Genomic DNA, 17,905 nt, shown 5'->3' with positions numbered 1-17,905 from the left:
TCACCCTATCTCTAATGGAGTGCCCAGCCACCCTGCGGAGGAAACTCATCTCGGCCGCCTGTACTCGCGATCTTGTTCTTTCGGTCATGAGTCAAATCTCATGACTATAGGTGAGGGTCAGAACGTAGATTGATCGGTAAATCAAGAGCTTTGCCCCCCCGATACATACAGTGTGATGCGGACGCTGCACCGATCCATCTGTCGATCTCACGCACCACCGTCCCTTGCTCGTGAACAAGACCCCGAGATACTTAAACTCCTCCACTTGAGGCAGGGACACTCCACCGACCTGAAGAGGGCAAAGCACCTTTTTCCGGTCGAGAACCATGGCCTCAGATTTGGAGGTGCTGATTTTCATCCCGGACGCTTCACACTCGGCTGCAAACCGCCCCAGTGCACGCTGAAGGTCCTGATTTGATGAAGCCAACAGAACCACATCGTCCGCAAACAGCAGAGATGAGATTCTGCTCTGGCTGCGCCTAGAAATTCTGTCCATAAAGGTAATGAACAGAACTGGCACTGTCTATGCTGCGGGTGGGGAGCTGTTGACCCTGACTGGGGATGTTGTCGGGCGGTGGAAGGAATACTTCAAGGAGCTCCACAATCCCATCGTCACGTCTTCCAAAGAGGAAGCAGAGACTGGGGACTCAGAGGCAGACTCATCCATCACCCAGGCCGAAGTCACCGAGGTGGTCAAAAAGCTCCTTGGTGGCATGGCTCCTGGGGTGAATGAAATCCGTCCTGAGTACCTTAAATCTCTGGATGTTGTGGGACTGTCTTGGTTGACGCACTTCTGCAACATCGCGTGGCAGTCAGGGACAGTGCCTCTGGATTGGCAGACCGGGGTGGTGGTCCCTCTGTTTAAGAAGGGAGACCGGAGGGTGTGTTCCAACTACAGGGGGATCACACTCCTCAGCCTCCCCGGTAAGGTCTATTCCAGAGTACTGGAGAGGAGAATTCGACCCATAGTTGAACCTCAGATTCAGGTGGAGCAATGTGGTTTTCATCCTGGTCGTGGCACACTGGACCAGCTCTACATCCTCCATCGGGTGCTCGAGGGTTCATGGGAGTTCACCCAACCAGTCCACATGTGCTTTGTGGATCTGGAGAAGGCGTTTGACAGTGTCCCTCGGGGCACCCTGTGGGGGGTGCTCCGGGAGTACGGGATCCAGGGTCCTTTGCTAAGGGCTATCCGGTCACTGTACGACCGCAGCAGGAGCTTGGTTCGCATTGCCGGTAGTAAGTCAAACCTGTTTCCAGTGCATGTTGGCCTCCGCCAGGGCTGCCCTTTGTCACCGGTTCTCCATTAATGTCAGTTCTGTCATTTGTACAATATACAAATAATGAATATTTATGAGTTCAATGGTACAAATATTTCTTGAGGTGAAAGCTGGAACAAACCATTCAACAAGGCAGAGCTGAGTTGAATGGTTTGTTTCAGCTTTCACCTCATAAAAATCTTCGTTGCATTGAAAGAATGTAAAACATTCATTATTTGTTTTATATAATGGCTAAAATAGATCCTTGTCATTTAATATTTTATTATTTATAAACAACAGAAGAGAGACTTACATTTTGGTGTTCCACTGCTGCTAAAGTCCAAATTGTGACGTGTAGTCCAGTGATGCTGTGCACTGACTTTGGACTTCCATTAAAAAAAAGCCAAAAATCACGTCAGCTTTTCATCTGAACAGTTCTTCATGCATCCAGACAGCTTACAGCAGAATGGATTTTGTGTGTGTGTGTGTGTGTGTGTGTGTGTGTGTGTGTGTGTGTGTGTGTGTGTGTGTGTGTGTGTGTGTGTGTGTGTGTGTGTGTGTGTGTGTGTGTGTGTGTGTGTGTGTGTGTGTGTGTGTGTGTGTAGCAGCGTCAGTTAGTTCAATCAAATCATCGTTGTCCCCTGCGCACACACGCGCAACTGGCTCATCGACTGTGTACATCCTCAGTGCAGTGAAAAAAAATTTACGTCAGAAATGAGAACCACAACAACTACAACAGGAACAACAACCACAAAAGCAACAACACTACAATGGGAACCACAACAACTACAACAGGTACCACAACAACTACAACAGGAACCACAACAACCACAAAAGCAACAACTACAACAGGAACCACAACAACCACAAAAGCAACAACAACTACAATGGGAACAATAACAGGACCAACAGCCACAAAAGCAACAACAGGAGCAACAACAACTACAACGGGAACCACAACAGGACCAACAGCCACAAAAGCAACAACAGGAGCAACAACAACTACAACGGGAACCACAACAGCCACAAAAGCAACAACAGGAGCAACAACAACTACAACGGGAACCACAACAGCCACAAAAGCAACAACAGGAGCAACAACAACTACAACGGGAACCACAACAGCCACAAAAGCAACAACAGGAGCAACAACAACTACAACGGGAACCACAACAGCCACAAAAGCAACAACAGGAGCAACAACAACTACAACGGGAACCACAACAGCCACAAAAGCAACAACAGGAGCAACAACAACTACAACGGGAACCACAACAGCCACAAAAGCAACAACAGGAGCAACAACAACTACAACGGGAACCACAACAGCCACAAAAGCAACAACAGGAGCAACAACAACTACAACGGGAACCACAACAGCCACAAAAGCAACAACAGGAGCAACTACAACGGGAACCACAACAGCCACAACAGAAGCAACAACAGGAGCAACAACAACTACAACGGGAACCACAACAGCCACAACAGAAGCAACAACAGGAGCAACTACAACGGGAACCACAACAGCCACAACAGAAGCAACAACAGGAGCAACTACAACGGGAACCACAACAGCCACAACAGAAGCAACAACAGGAGCAACTACAACGGGAACCACAACAGCCACAACAGAAGCAACAACAGGAGCAACTACAACGGGAACCACAACAGCCACAACAGAAGCAACAACAGGAGCAACTACAACGGGAACCACAACAGCCACAACAGAAGCAACAACAGGAGCAACAACAACTACAACGGGAACCACAACAGCCACAACAGAAGCAACAACAGGAGCAACTACAACGGGAACCACAACAGCCACAACAGAAGCAACAACAGGAGCAACTACAACGGGAACCACAACAGCCACAACAGAAGCAACAACAGGAGCAACTACAACGGGAACCACAACAGCCACAACAGAAGCAACAACAGGAGCAACTACAACGGGAACCACAACAGCCACAACAGAAGCAACAACAGGAGCAACAACAACGGGAACCACAACAGCCACAACAGAAGCAACAACAGGAGCAACAACAACGGGAACCACAACAGCCACAACAGAAGCAACAACAGGAGCAACTACAACGGGAACCACAACAGCCACAACAGAAGCAACAACAGGAGCAACTACAACGGGAACCACAACAGCCACAACAGAAGCAACAACAGGAGCAACTACAACGGGAACCACAACAGCCACAACAGAAGCAACAACAGGAGCAACTACAACGGGAACCACAACAGCCACAAAAGCAACAACAGGAGCAACAACAACGGGAACCACAACAGCCACAAAAGCAACAACAGGAGCAACAACAACTACAACGGGAACCACAACAGCCACAAAAGCAACAACAGGAGCAACAACAACTACAACGGGAACCACAACAGCCACAACAGAAGCAACAACAGGAGCAACAACAACTACAACGGGAACCACAACAGCCACAACAGAAGCAACAACAGGAGCAACAACAACTACAACGGGAACCACAACAGCCACAACAGAAGCAACAACAGGAGCAACAACAACGGGAACCACAACAGCCACAACAGAAGCAACAACAGGAGCAACAACAACGGGAACCACAACAGCCACAACAGAAGCAACAACAGGAGCAACAACAACGGGAACCACAACAGCCACAACAGAAGCAACAACAACAACTACAACGGGAACCACAACAGCCACAACAGAAGCAACAACAACAACTACAACGGGAACCACAACAGCCACAAAAGCAACAACAGGAGCAACAACAACTACAACGGGAACCACAACAGCCACAAAAGCAACAACAGGAGCAACAACAACTACAACGGGAACCACAACAGCCACAAAAGCAACAACAGGAGCAACAACAACTACAACGGGAACCACAACAGCCACAAAAGCAACAACAGGAGCAACAACAACTACAACGGGAACCACAACAACCACAAAAGCAACAACAGGAGCAACAACAACTACAAAAGCAACCACAACAGCCACAACAGAAGCAACAACAGGAGCAACAACAACTACAACGGGAACCACAACAGCCACAACAGAAGCAACAACAGGAGCAACTACAACGGGAACCACAACAGCCACAACAGAAGCAACAACAACAACTACAACGGGAACCACAACAGCCACAACAGAAGCAACAACAACAACTACAACGGGAACCACAACAGCCACAAAAGCAACAACAGGAGCAACAACAACTACAATGGGAACCACAACAGCCACAAAAGCAACAACAGGAGCAACAACAACTACAACGGGAACCACAACAGCCACAAAAGCAACAACAGGAGCAACAGCAACTACAACGGGAACCACAACAGCCACAAAAGCAACAACAGGAGCAACAGCAACTACAACGGGAACCACAACAGCCACAAAAGCAACAACAGGAGCAACAGCAACTACAACGGGAACCACAACAGCCACAAAAGCAACAACAGGAGCAACAACAACTACAACGGGAACCACAACAGCCACAAAAGCAACAACAGGAGCAACAACAACTACAACGGGAACCACAACAGCCACAAAAGCAACAACAGGAGCAACAACAACTACAACGGGAACCACAACAGCCACAAAAGCAACAACAGGAGCAACAACAACTACAACGGGAACCACAACAGCCACAAAAGCAACAACAGGAGCAACAACAACTACAACGGGAACCACAACAGCCACAAAAGCAACAACAGGAGCAACAACAACTACAACGGGAACCACAACAGCCACAAAAGCAACAACAGGAGCAACAACAACTACAACGGGAACCACAACAGCCACAAAAGCAACAACAGGAGCAACAACAACTACAACGGGAACCACAACAGCCACAAAAGCAACAACAGGAGCAACAACAACTACAACGGGAACCACAACAGCCACAAAAGCAACAACAGGAGCAACAACAACTACAACGGGAACCACAACAGCCACAAAAGCAACAACAGGAGCAACAACAACTACAAAAGCAACCACAACAACCACAAAAGCAACAACAGGAGCAACAACAACTACAACGGGAACAACGAGAACCAAAACAACTACAACTGGAACCACAACAGCCACAAAAGCAACAACGAGAACCAAAACAACTACAACAGGAACCACAACAGCCACAAAAGGAACAACGAGAACCACAACAACTACAACAGGAATCACAGGAGCCGCAACAACTACACCAGGAACCACAACAGCCACAAAAGCATCAACGAGAACAACAACAACAGGAACCACAACAGGAGCCACAAAAGCAACAACAACAGGAACCACAACAGGAGCCACAAAAGCAACAACAACAGGAACCACAACAGGAGCCACAAAAGCAACAACAACAGGAACCACAACAGGAGCCACAAAAGCAACAACAACAGGAACCACAACAGGAGCCACAAAAGCAACAACAACCGGAACCACAACAGGAGCCACAAAAGCAACAACAACCGGAACCACAACCGGAACCACAAGAGCCACAGAAGCAACAACAACCGGAACCACAACCGGAACCACAAGAGCCACAGAAGCAACAACCGGAACCACAACCGGAACCACAAGAGCCACAGAAGCAACAACAACCGGAACCACAACCGGAACCACAAGAGCCACAGAAGCAACAACAACCGGAACCACAACCGGAACCACAAGAGCCACAGAAGCAACAACAACCGGAACCACAACCGGAACCACAAGAGCCACAGAAGCAACAACCGGAACCACAACCGGAACCACAGAAGCAACAACCGGAACCACAACCGGAACCACAAAAGCAACAACCGGAACCACAAGAGCCACAAAAGCAACAACCGGAACCACAACAGCGACAAAAGCAACAGCAGGAGCAACAACAACTACAGTGGGAACCACAGAAGCCACGTAAGCAACATCGAGAACCACAACAACTACAACAGGAACAACAACAACCACAAAAGCAACAACTGGAGCAACAACGGGAACCACAACAGGAACAACAACAACCACAAAAGCAACAACGAGAACCAAAACAACTACAACAGGAACCACAACAGCCACAAAAGGAACGAGAACCACAACAACTACAACAAGAACCACAACAGCCACAAAAGGAACGAGAACCACAACAACTACAACAAGAACCACAACAGCCACAAAAGGAACGAGAACCACAACAACTACAACAAGAACCACAACAGCCACAAAAGGAACGAGAACCACAACAACTACAACAGGAATCACAGGAGCCGCAACAACTACACCAGGAACCACAACAGCCACAACAACTACACCAGGAACCACAACAGCCACAAAAGCAACAATCGGAACCACAACAGGACCAACAACCACAAAAGCAACAACCTGAACTGCAACAGGAACAACAATCACAAAAGCAACAACATGTAACCCGGGTGGTAAATCTCCAGTTTCCTATCTCCCACTGATAAATCCTGTGTCCTATTATGTCATTGCGTCGTACGTCACATGTGATTTGTTATTACCCGGTAGGTAGTTTACCTGTTAGGTAGTTACACGCTGTCAGACAGACACAAGGGAACACAGGGGAAGGAGTTGCTGCAGGTCGGTGTCCCAAAAAAATATGCAACATTTTATCAGCAAAGAAAATGGTCAAAGCATATGTCTAGGAAATAAATTTATAGCTTGATAGAAAGCTGAAAGGTTGAAGTTTTTCATACCAATGTCAATATTGGCCCTGCATTTTGTCAGTCTAGCATAAAGTCGCTGCACCTGTTTGACACTCTTGGTCTGTTGCCAAAACTCAATTTTTGTTCGCTGTAGTTTGGTTAATCTTGGCATTTTCCTGAGTCTTGTTTGGCATCAACATAAACTTCAGGGTCTCTGCAAGTAAAAAAGAAACATAAGTGATTAAGTTTGTAGCATTTAAGGGTCAAACCGAGTGTTTTAAATGTTGTATATTTTTTTGGGACACCCTATACATCATAACATTTTACCATATTCAAGGTTGGTGGTGGGTACAGTTCCCTAATCAACTGCTAATTATCAAAGCTAATGTTTTCATTATCAGATTAGCCTTTGAGATAACTATGAAAAGCATCATCGGACCAACTATCTTCGATAAATTTTGGTCTGATCATTTTTAGATCGCTAATGTTTTTTTGCAGGTGAAGTGAATAAAGCATGAACAGTTAAAAACATTTGTGAAGTCTGATATCAAAGATTTTAGTGTTTACCTGTTAAAGGTTTTGTAGCAGAAAAAACACTCTATCCTCTGCAGTCAGAGGAGATCTGGTCAAAAGATAATTGCTCCTGACACCATACTGACTCACGGGCAATATCACCCAAGTCATCCAGAGGCATGCAGTTTTAACTTATGGTTGAAATTTTAAGCAAACTAATTTTGGACGTTATTTAACGTCCAAAATTACTTCGGACGTTTTATTCATCAGTCAGACAGAACGCTGATCAGAACTGTAATGTTGAGTTGTCTGCTCCTCGTGCACATTCTGCTGTGCTCGAGCAGTTTGAGCCCATTTCTTTTGCATCTCTTGCTGAAGTTGTCAAACACATAAAACCTACAAGTTGTCCTTTTGATGTTGTTCCAGCAAGGGTGCTGAAGGAGGTTTTTAATACTGTTGGGGCGGGTCTCCTAACTTTTATCAATGCTTGTCTTAGATCAGGGTCTGTTCCAGCTGCTTTTAAACATGCTGTGGTTCGACCTCTTTTTAAAAAGCCTCACCTGGACTCGTCAGTTTTATCCAATTTTAGACCTGTGTCTCATCTGCCATTTCTGACAACAGCATTAAACTCTTTGTATATTGTGCCTAAAACTCTCATGAATATATTCTCTGGGTTTATAGACGTTGTTACTTGTTATTGAGTTTGTTTTAAATGTCAGAAGAAGCTCAGGTTGCTTCTCCAATATTTTCTTGTTTGCTCTACTGTCTCTACTGCCATTTACTGGCCAGTAGTGTTCATGGTAGTATTCATCCTAAGTATTGAGATATCCCATAAATTATAATTCTTTGCGCGCCTGAGAGTTGTTGCAGCCTCTTGCTGCAGCTAAAGAAATAAAAATATACATTTTGGTTGTATAATGTTGTCGCCGTGGATTCTGTTGTTTAAACCGCAGAACTCTCTGGCGCAAATAAAAAAAAAAAAAAACTATGCAAAGGATTATGGGTAAGTTCTGGGTGCCAGTGGATGGCAGAGTTCTATGCATTTTGACCCCGGTTACATCAGACAGTTGTCAAATCACAACTTGACAGTTTTGGCTTTAGCAAATGGCTTTCTTTTTTCACATACAAATAAAATGACAGATTTTACAAAAGTACATTTAAATACCAACACACACGTCACGTCACATGAACGTGTTGGTTTTTACACAAAATGAATGAATCAACCAATCAGTGTTAGTGGAAACTCATTTACCCATAATCCCTTTGGCATCTGTCTGTGTTTGTTACAAAACCTCAGAATTAGTGCATTATTTAAAATGAAAAGATTTGTGTTATATTAACTTTGTACAAATGACAGAATTGACATTAATGGAGTTATTCTATCTGTATTTTTTTCTTTACACTTCAAAACCATAAGTCAGCACTGCTTTATTTTCCAAGACCTCGGCCTCACGGTGATACTGTTATTGAGTAGATAGTTGAGCTTTGCTGTTCCTCTTAACTGCTTTGCTTTTTGAAGCTATGTAATAAAAAGTAGCTTCCAGCAGGGGGCAGGACACTGAAAGACAGAAGTACTGACTCATTGTTTGGGTCTGTGGTCACCATCGAAGCGACCAGAAACAATCGTGGTGTTAAAAGTCAAAATCAGCTTGTGTACCGGAGACAATACTGGAAGTTATCTGTTAGCTGTAGCTTCCGATAAAATTTTGGGTGGTTTACTGGTTTTCAGTTAACTGATTATCTGTTATCGAAGCTAACTTTTTGGTTAGCTGTGCACACCACTGTTCAAGGTATTGATTGTTTGTTTGTAGAAGCCAACTATTGCTGGGACTGGTTGGGGCTGAGGGGAGAGAATCAGGAAAAAGACATGCTGTGGAAGAGAGCAGAGATCAATCACTAATGATTAAATGCAGAGTGGTGCATACAGAGCAAAAAGAGAAACACAGTGCATCATGGGAACCCCCCAGCAGTCTAAGTCTATAGCAGCATAACTAAGGGATGGTTCAGGGTCACCTGATCCAGCCCTAACTATAAGCTTTAGCAAAAAGGAAAGTTTTAAGCCTAATCTTAAAAGTAGAGAGGGTATCTGTCTCCCTGATCTGAATTGGGAGCTGGTTCCACAGGAGAGGAGCCTGAAAGCTGAAGGCTCTGCCTCCCATTCTACTCTTACAAACCCTAGGAACTACAAGTAAGTCTGCAGTCTGAGAGCGAAGCGCTCTATTGGGGTGATATGGTATTATGTGATTTGGCGCTATATAAAGCGACACCAGCAACCATAGTCAATTGTCTTCCGGGGGCCAGAGCAGGCGACATTGAAGGAAATTTGAAACTGCTGGCTAAGGCTAAGCGTAAATTTGGTAAGATTGTAATTCATGTCGGCAGTAATGACACCCGGTTACGCCAATCGGAGGTCACTAAAATTAACATTAAATCGGTGTGTAACTTTGCAAAAACAATGTCGGACTCTGTAGTTTTCTCTGGGCCCCTCCCCAATTGGACCGGGAGTGACATGTTTAGCTGCATGTTCTCCTTGAATTGCTGGCTGTCTGAGTGGTGTCCAAAAAATGAGGTGGGCTTCATAGATAATTGGCAAAGCTTCTGGGGAAAACCTGGTCTTGTTAGGAGAGACGGCATCCATCCCACTTTGGATGGAGCAGCTCTCATTTCTAGAAATCTGGCCAGTTTTCTTAAATCCTCCAAACCGTGACTATCCAGGGTTGGGACCAGGAAGCAGAGTTGTAGTCTTACACACCTCTCTGCAGCTTCTCTCCCCCTGCCATCCCCTCATTACCCCATCCCCGTAGAGACGGTGCCTGCTCCCAGACTACCAATAACCAGCAAAAATCTATTTAAGCATAAAAATTCAAAAAGAAAAAACAATATAGCACCTTCAACTGCACCACAGACTAAAACAGTTAAATGTGGTCTATTAAACATTAGGTCTCTCTCTTCTAAGTCCCTGTTGGTAAATGATATAATAATTGATCAACATATTGATTTATTCTGCCTTACAGAAACCTGGTTACAGCAGGATGAATACGTTAGTTTAAATGAGTCAACACCCCCGAGTCACACTAACTGTCAGAATGCTCGTAGCACGGGCCGGGGCGGAGGATTAGCAGCAATCTTCCATTCCAGCTTATTAATTAATCAAAAACCCAGACAGAGCTTTAATTCATTTGAAAGCTTGTCTCTTAGTCTTGTCCATCCAAATTGGAAGTCCCAAAAACCAGTTTTATTTGTTATTATCTATCGTCCACCTGGTTGTTACTGTGAGTTTCTCTGTGAATTTTCAGACCTTTTGTCTGACTTAGTGCTTAGCTCAGATAAGATAATTATAGTGGGCGATTTTAACATCCACACAGATGCTGAGAATGACAGCCTCAACACTGCATTTAATCTATTATTAGACTCTATTGGCTTTGCTCAAAATGTAAATGAGTCCACCCACCACTTTAATCATATCTTAGATCTTGTTCTGACTTATGGTATGGAAATAGAAGACTTAACAGTATTCCCTGAAAACTCCCTTCTGTCTGATCATTTCTTAATAACATTTACATTTACTCTGATGGACTACCCAGCAGTGGGGAATAAGTTTCATTACACTAGAAGTCTTTCAGAAAGCGCTGTAACTAGGTTTAAGGATATGATTCCTTCTTTATGTTCTCTAATGTCATATACCAACACAGTGCAGAGTAGCTACCTAAACTCTGTAAGGGAGATAGAGTATCTCGTCAATAGTTTTACATCCTCATTGAAGACAACTTTGGATGCTGTAGCTCCTCTGAAAAAGAGAGCTTTAAATCAGAAGTGTCTGACTCCGTGGTATAACTCACAAACTCGTAGCTTAAAGCAGATAACCCGTAAGTTGGAGAGGAAATGGCGTCTCACTAATTTAGAAGATCTTCACTTAGCCTGGAAAAAGAGTCTGTTGCTCCTTAAAAAAGCCCTCCGTAAAGCTAGGACATCTTTCTACTCATCACTAATTGAAGAAAATAAGAACAACCCCAGGTTTCTTTTCAGCACTGTAGCCAGGCTGACATAGAGTCAGAGCTCTATTGAGCTGAGTATTCCATTAACTTTAACTAGTAATGACTTCATGACTTTCTTTGCTAACAAAATTTTAACTATTAGAGAAAAAATTACTCATAACCATCCCAAAGACGTATCGTTATCTTTGGCTGCTTTCAGTGATGCCGGTATTTGGTTAGACTCTTTCTCTCCGATTGTTCTGTCTGAGTTATTTTCATTAGTTACTTCATCCAAACCATCAACATGTTTATTAGACCCCATTCCTACCAGGCTGCTCAAGGAAGCCCTACCATTATTTAATGCTTCGATCTTAAATATGATCAATCTATCTTTGTTAGTTGGCTATGTACCACAGGCTTTTAAGGTGGCAGTAATTAAACCATTACTTAAAAAGCCATCACTTGACCGAGCTATCTTAGCTAATTATAGGCCAATCTCCAACCTTCCTTTTCTCTCAAAAATTCTTGAAAGGGTAGTTGTAAAACAGCTAACTGATCATCTGCAGAGGAATGGTCTATTTGAAGAGTTTCAGTCAGGTTTTAGAATTCATCATAGTACAGAAACAGCATTAGTGAAGGTTACAAATGATCTTCTTATGGCCTCGGACAGTGGACTCATCTCTGTGCTTGTTCTGTTAGACCTCAGTGCTGCTTTTGATACTGTTGACCATAAAATTTTATTAGAGATTAGAGCATGCCATAGGTATTAAAGGCACTGCGCTGCGGTGGTTTGAATCATATTTGTCTAATAGATTACAATTTGTTCATGTAAATGGGGAATCTTCTTCACAGACTAAAGTTAATTATGGAGTTCCACAAGGTTCTGTGCTAGGACCAATTTTATTCACTTTATACATGCTTCCCTTAGGCAGTATTATTAGACGGTATTGTTTAATTTTCATTGTTACGCAGATGATACCCAGCTTTATCTATCCATGAAGCCAGAGGACACACACCAATTAGCTAAACTGCAGGATTGTCTTACAGACATAAAGACATGGATGACCTCTAATTTCCTGCTTTTAAACTCACATAAAACTGAAGTTATTGTACTTGGCCCCACAAATCTAAGAAACATGGTGTCTAACCAGATCCTTACTCTGGATGGCATTACCCTGACCTCTAGTAATACTGTGAGAAATCTTGGAGTCATTTTTTATCAGGATATGTCATTCAAAGCGCATATTAAACAAATATGTAGGACTGCTTTTTTGCATTTACGCAATATCTCTAAAATCAGAAAGGTCTTGTCTCAGAGTGATGCTGAAAAACTAATTCATGCATTTATTTCCTCTAGGCTGGACTATTGTAATTCATTATTATCAGGTTGTCCTAAAAGTTCCCTAAAAAGCCTTCAGTTAATTCAAAATGCTGCAGCTAGAGTACTGACGGGGACTAGAAGGAGAGAGCATATCTCACCCATATTGGCCTCTCTTCATTGGCTTCCTGTTAATTCTAGAATAGAATTTAAAATTCTTCTTCTTACTTATAAGGTTTTGAATAATCAGGTCCCATCTTATCTTAGGGACCTCGTAGTACCATATCACCCCAATAGAGCGCTTCGCTCTTAGACTGCAGGCTTACTTGTAGTTCCTAGGGTTTGTAAGAATAGAATGGGAGGCAGAGCCTTCAGCTTTCAGGCTCCTCTCCTGTGGAACCAGCTCCCAATTCAGATCAGGGAGACAGACACCCTCTCTACTTTTAAGATTAGGCTTAAAACTTTCCTTTTTGCTAAAGCTTGTAGTTAGGGCTGGATCAGGTGACCCTGAACCATCCCTTAGTTATGCTGCTATAGACGTAGACTGCTGGGGGGTTCCCATGATGCACTGTTTCTTTCTCTTTTTGCTCTGTATGCACCACTCTGCATTTAATCATTAGTGATCGATCTCTGCTCCCCTCCACAGCATGTCTTTTTCCTGGTTCTCTCCCTCAGCCCCAACCAGTCCCAGCAGAAGACTGCCCCTCCCTGAGCCTGGTTCTGCTGGAGGTTTCTTCCTGTTAAAAGGGAGTTTTTCCTTCCCACTGTAGCCAAGTGCTTGCTCACAGGGGGTCGTTTTGACCGTTGGGGTTTTACATAATTATTGTATGGCCTTGCCTTACAATATAAAGCGCCTTGGGGCAACTGTTTGTTGTGATTTGGCGCTATATAAAAAAATTGATTGATTGAAAAATTGATTGATTGATTTGATTTGTATCGTTATATGGGCCGTCAATATGCCGTTCACTTTCCTATCCCCCCACCACCACCACCACCACCACCACACACACACACACACACACACGAGCACTTTTTTCCCCTTTGGACATCAGTTGCCTTGAATGAACTATTCTCATCTGGGCAGTTGAGCGATTTGCGACTACGGATTGCATTCACTGTGTGAACTTTGAATAACTGATCCCTGGAACTTTGTTTTCTGAATTCTGAGTTGAGTTTTACAACCAAATAAGCTTATGGACTGACCTTACATATGTGTGTCTATTATTGTGTAATGGAAATTATTGCACTTTGAATGGCCATTCATTAATTGTTTTGTGTTGTCTGTCTCCCCTCCCAGGGTAATGATGAGGTGTTTAGGAGGCTGACACAATTTTGAAGACAGCAAGGCCTTAGCTTTATTGATAACTGGCCTTCGTTCTGGGGCCGCCATGGCTTGCTGATGCCAGATGGCCTCTACCCTACTGTGGAATCCATTAGCTTAGCGGGAAAATTAGTGCAGAAAATCCACTATGGTGATAGTGCAGTTTGTCTGCCATGCAGGGAAATTCAACAGGTTGAGACTGTGGCCTGCTTCCATAAACGTGTCCATAAAAACCATAGAGGAATATGCTTTGCAAACTTAATTCCTGTTATTACATTGGATGATGTTGAAACTAAGGAAGCCCCAATGGTTGTTCCAGCAATATCGAAGATTTCATGTCTGCTACCTACAACATGTGTGGAATGTTTCAAACCTAAACCTACTTCTAGGCATCTTATATATGCTACTCTGGAACCACCCCTAAACCCAAACAGTTCAACTGTCAACCCCAATGAGGTCCTTAGTCTGGGTCTCATCAGAATCAGAATCAGAAGAAGTTTATTGCCATTGCCAATGAACAGGATTCACAGACTAGGAATTTGTTTTGATATAATGGTACAATATTAAACAGAGAGCAATATAAAATGCTAAGATAAAATATACAATATGTGCCAAAATAAGACAAAATATAAGATAAAAAAATGACATGAAATATGAAAGGCTGTGTGCAACAGAAAAACAGAAAGAAAGAGAAACAGAAAAAAAAACAGTGCAGTGGGAGGAGTGCAATTAAAGCCAAAGTACATTGTCTAAAGTGACCCGTGATAAAATGATAAAGTGACAGAGTTAAGGTTAAGGTGACTGAGTTATGAGGAGCTCATGAGTCTAACGGCAGAGGGGAAGAAACTGTTCTTATGGCAGGAGGTTCTGGTCCGGATGGACCGTAGCCTCCTGCCCGAGGGGAGTGGTTTGAATAGACTGTGTGCAGAGTGAGAAGGGTCAGCTGATCCGACCTGCTCGGCCCAGAGTCCTGGAAACGTGCATGTCATGGAGAGATGGAAGGCTACAGCCGATCACCTTCTCAGCAGAGGCCACAATGCGCTGCAGTCTGTGTCTGTCCCTGGCTGTGGCCCCGGCATACCACACCGTGATGTGGTAACATAAGATCACTGTCCTCAAAATCATTGCTTATTAATTATCTAATTATTGATCATCACTTAGATATGATTGGGTTATGTGAAACCTGGCTTAAACCTACAGCTGTCCTCCCCTTAAATGAGGCCTGCCCACCAGCACATACATTTCGTCACGTGATGCAAAGCAAGGCGGGGGTGTTGCTCTTATTTATAAATCTAGGTTTAGTTTATTAGCTGTTGGGGGTCACAAATATAACTCGTTTAAGCATCTGATTCTCCGCTCTGCTCAGGATATTACGCATTGCCAAGGTCAGAAGAATAAAAATCAGCCGTATTACTTTGTCACTGTATATAGGCCTCCTGGCCCATATTCTGAATTCTTAGATGAATTTGGTGTGTTCATCTCTAACTTGTTAACTTGTGCAGATAACATTTTGATCATTGGTGACTTTAACATTCATATAAATAAGCCTTTTGATCCCCTCTGCAAATCATTTTAAGGAAATTGTGGATGCATTAGGATTTCGGCAATGCATTCAGGACTCAACGCACATTAGTGGAAATACTCTGGATTTGGTTCTCGCACGTGGTATTGCTGTCACGAATATCGACATCATGCCTCTTACATCAGTGGTCTCTGATCACTCACTTATTAAGTTTACAGTTTCGCTGCCGTGTTTAGTGGAACAACAACCTTATATATCACTACGGTGACGCATCAACTCCTCAACTAAGATTGAAGTTGAAGCTAGACTGCCTGATATCTTAGCTTCACATTTGGCAAATACATTTACATTTTCAGTCTTTTGTTCATGGTAATGAGTCATTCACGTCATCAGCAGAGTCGTCAAGGGAGCCATCAGGAGAGGGACAGCTGCCCTGTCATTAGGAGGGTGCTAACTAGAGCACAATAGGTGCTAATTAGAGCTATTGTTTAGTCATCAGCCTATAGCAGTCTGCCTCTCGGTAGGAGGGGTCTGGTTTAAAACTCCAGCTTTTGTGATTTCTTGATTATTCTTCTCTACAAGAGTCAAGACAGAAGTCAGACCACCAGAGCAAGAATTTTAGCTGAGGAAGCTTCTGCGATTTGAAGTGAAACGTCCTCGCGTCAAGCAACCCAGTCCAGTCGAAGATTCAAGCTTCTCTACTATGGAAACCACCTGGACAACTGAGAGCCTACACAGCCTCTCCCCTCAGCCCCAACCAGTCCCAGCAGAAGACTGCCCCTCCCTGAGCCTGGTTCTGCTGGAGGTTTCTTCCTGTTAAAAGGGAGTTTTTCCCTTCCCACTGTCGCCAAGTGCTTGCTCATAGGGGATCGTTTTGACCGTTGGGGTTTTTCTGTAATTATTGTATGGCTTTTGCCTTACAATATAAAGCGTCTTGGGGCAACTGTTTGTTGTGATTTGGCGCTATATAAATAAAATGGATTTGATTTGATTTGTGGATAGTCAGTGCTCAAAACTACACTCGACATGATTGCGCCACCTGTGTTAAAACCGCACTCCCCCAAATCAGTCACCTTGGTTCAATGATTACTTGCATGACCTCAAGCATAAGGCTCGCGGTCTATAACGGAAATGGTGTAGTTCAAAATTAGATTCCACCTTGTGTGGCGTGGTGCTATCTTAGACTATAAGCATGCATTATTGGCTACAAAGTGAACTTGCTACTCTGATTTGATCAACAAAAACAAGCATAACTCAAAGTTCTTGTTCGACACGGTGGCAACACTTATTCATGGACAACCACCTGTAGTTCACTCTCCTTTTACAGCACAAGATTTCTTGGATTACATTGAGAAGAAAATAGAAGACATTAGGTTAAACATATCCCAGCATGCCTTAACCCAGCCACTACACCCTGCTATTGATGTGGGCGCCACTACTGAGGTATTACCTAGATTTACAGAATTTGATAGTATCTCACTAGGCATGTTGACGAAACTCGTAACATCAACAAAAAGCACAACCTGTTTATTTATTTGGACCTGTGGTCCACTCTTGGGCCGACTGTGCTGGAAATTATTAATCTTTCTTTAACTTCTGGATCTGTTCCTAAATTTTTCAAATCTGCAGTGATTAAACCATTACTTAAGAAACCTAATCTTGACCCTAATGTATTGAAAAAGTATTGGCCGATATCAAATCTATCATTTTGCTCTGAAATTCTGTAAAAAGTGGTTTCATGGCAGCTTGTAGACTATCTTACTGAGAATAATCTCTTTGAGCCACTGCAGTCTGCTTTTAGAAAATATCATTCCACAGAGACGACTCTCACTAAAGTGGTGAATGATCTTCTGCTTACAATGGATTCGGACACCACTACGGTTCTGTTGCTGTTAGATCTCAGTGCTGCATTTGATACAGTGGATCATCATATTCTACTTGATAGGCTGGAAAATCATTTTGGGATTACTGGGAGTGCCCTTGCATGGTTGATGTCATACTTGACCTGTAGTTTGTGTTTTTTACAGTAACACTACCTCTAACCTTAGTGACATGAAATTTGGGCTTCCACAGGGGTCCGTCTTCAGCCCCCTGCTTTTCTCCCTTTATATAGCACCCCTTGGGCACATATTGCGGCATTTTGGGATTATCTTTTACTGCTATGCTGATGATACTCAGTTATACATGCCGATAACTGCTGGTAATCTCATTCACATAAATCCTTAGAAGATTGCCTTGCATCAGTGAGAAGTTAGATGTCTAGAAACTTACTACATTTAAACTCTGATAAGCCTGAAATGATGGTTCTTGGTCCAGTGAGACATCAGCATCAATTTGACCAGTTAGCACTGTCTAGGTGAG

At 43.4% G+C, this 17,905-nt stretch overlaps 1 protein-coding gene across 1 annotated transcript in view; it reads left to right on the top strand.

Moving 5' to 3' along the window:
• Positions 1-17,905, top strand: part of LOC117505859 (putative uncharacterized protein DDB_G0286901) — a 50,615-nt gene that overhangs the window by 7,977 nt on the left and 24,733 nt on the right. Inside the window, 6 exon segments of the mRNA XM_034165390.1 lie at positions 1,972-2,054; positions 2,505-2,603; positions 3,444-3,491; positions 4,551-4,711; positions 5,283-6,153; positions 6,274-6,653. Coding sequence (XP_034021281.1) covers positions 1,972-2,054; positions 2,505-2,603; positions 3,444-3,491; positions 4,551-4,711; positions 5,283-6,153; positions 6,274-6,653 — 1,642 coding nt within the window.

Source organism: Thalassophryne amazonica, unplaced genomic scaffold (assembly GCF_902500255.1).
Source record: "Thalassophryne amazonica unplaced genomic scaffold, fThaAma1.1, whole genome shotgun sequence".
NCBI lineage: Eukaryota > Metazoa > Chordata > Actinopteri > Batrachoidiformes > Batrachoididae > Thalassophryne > Thalassophryne amazonica.
This window is presented reverse-complemented; position numbering and strand designations above follow the sequence as displayed.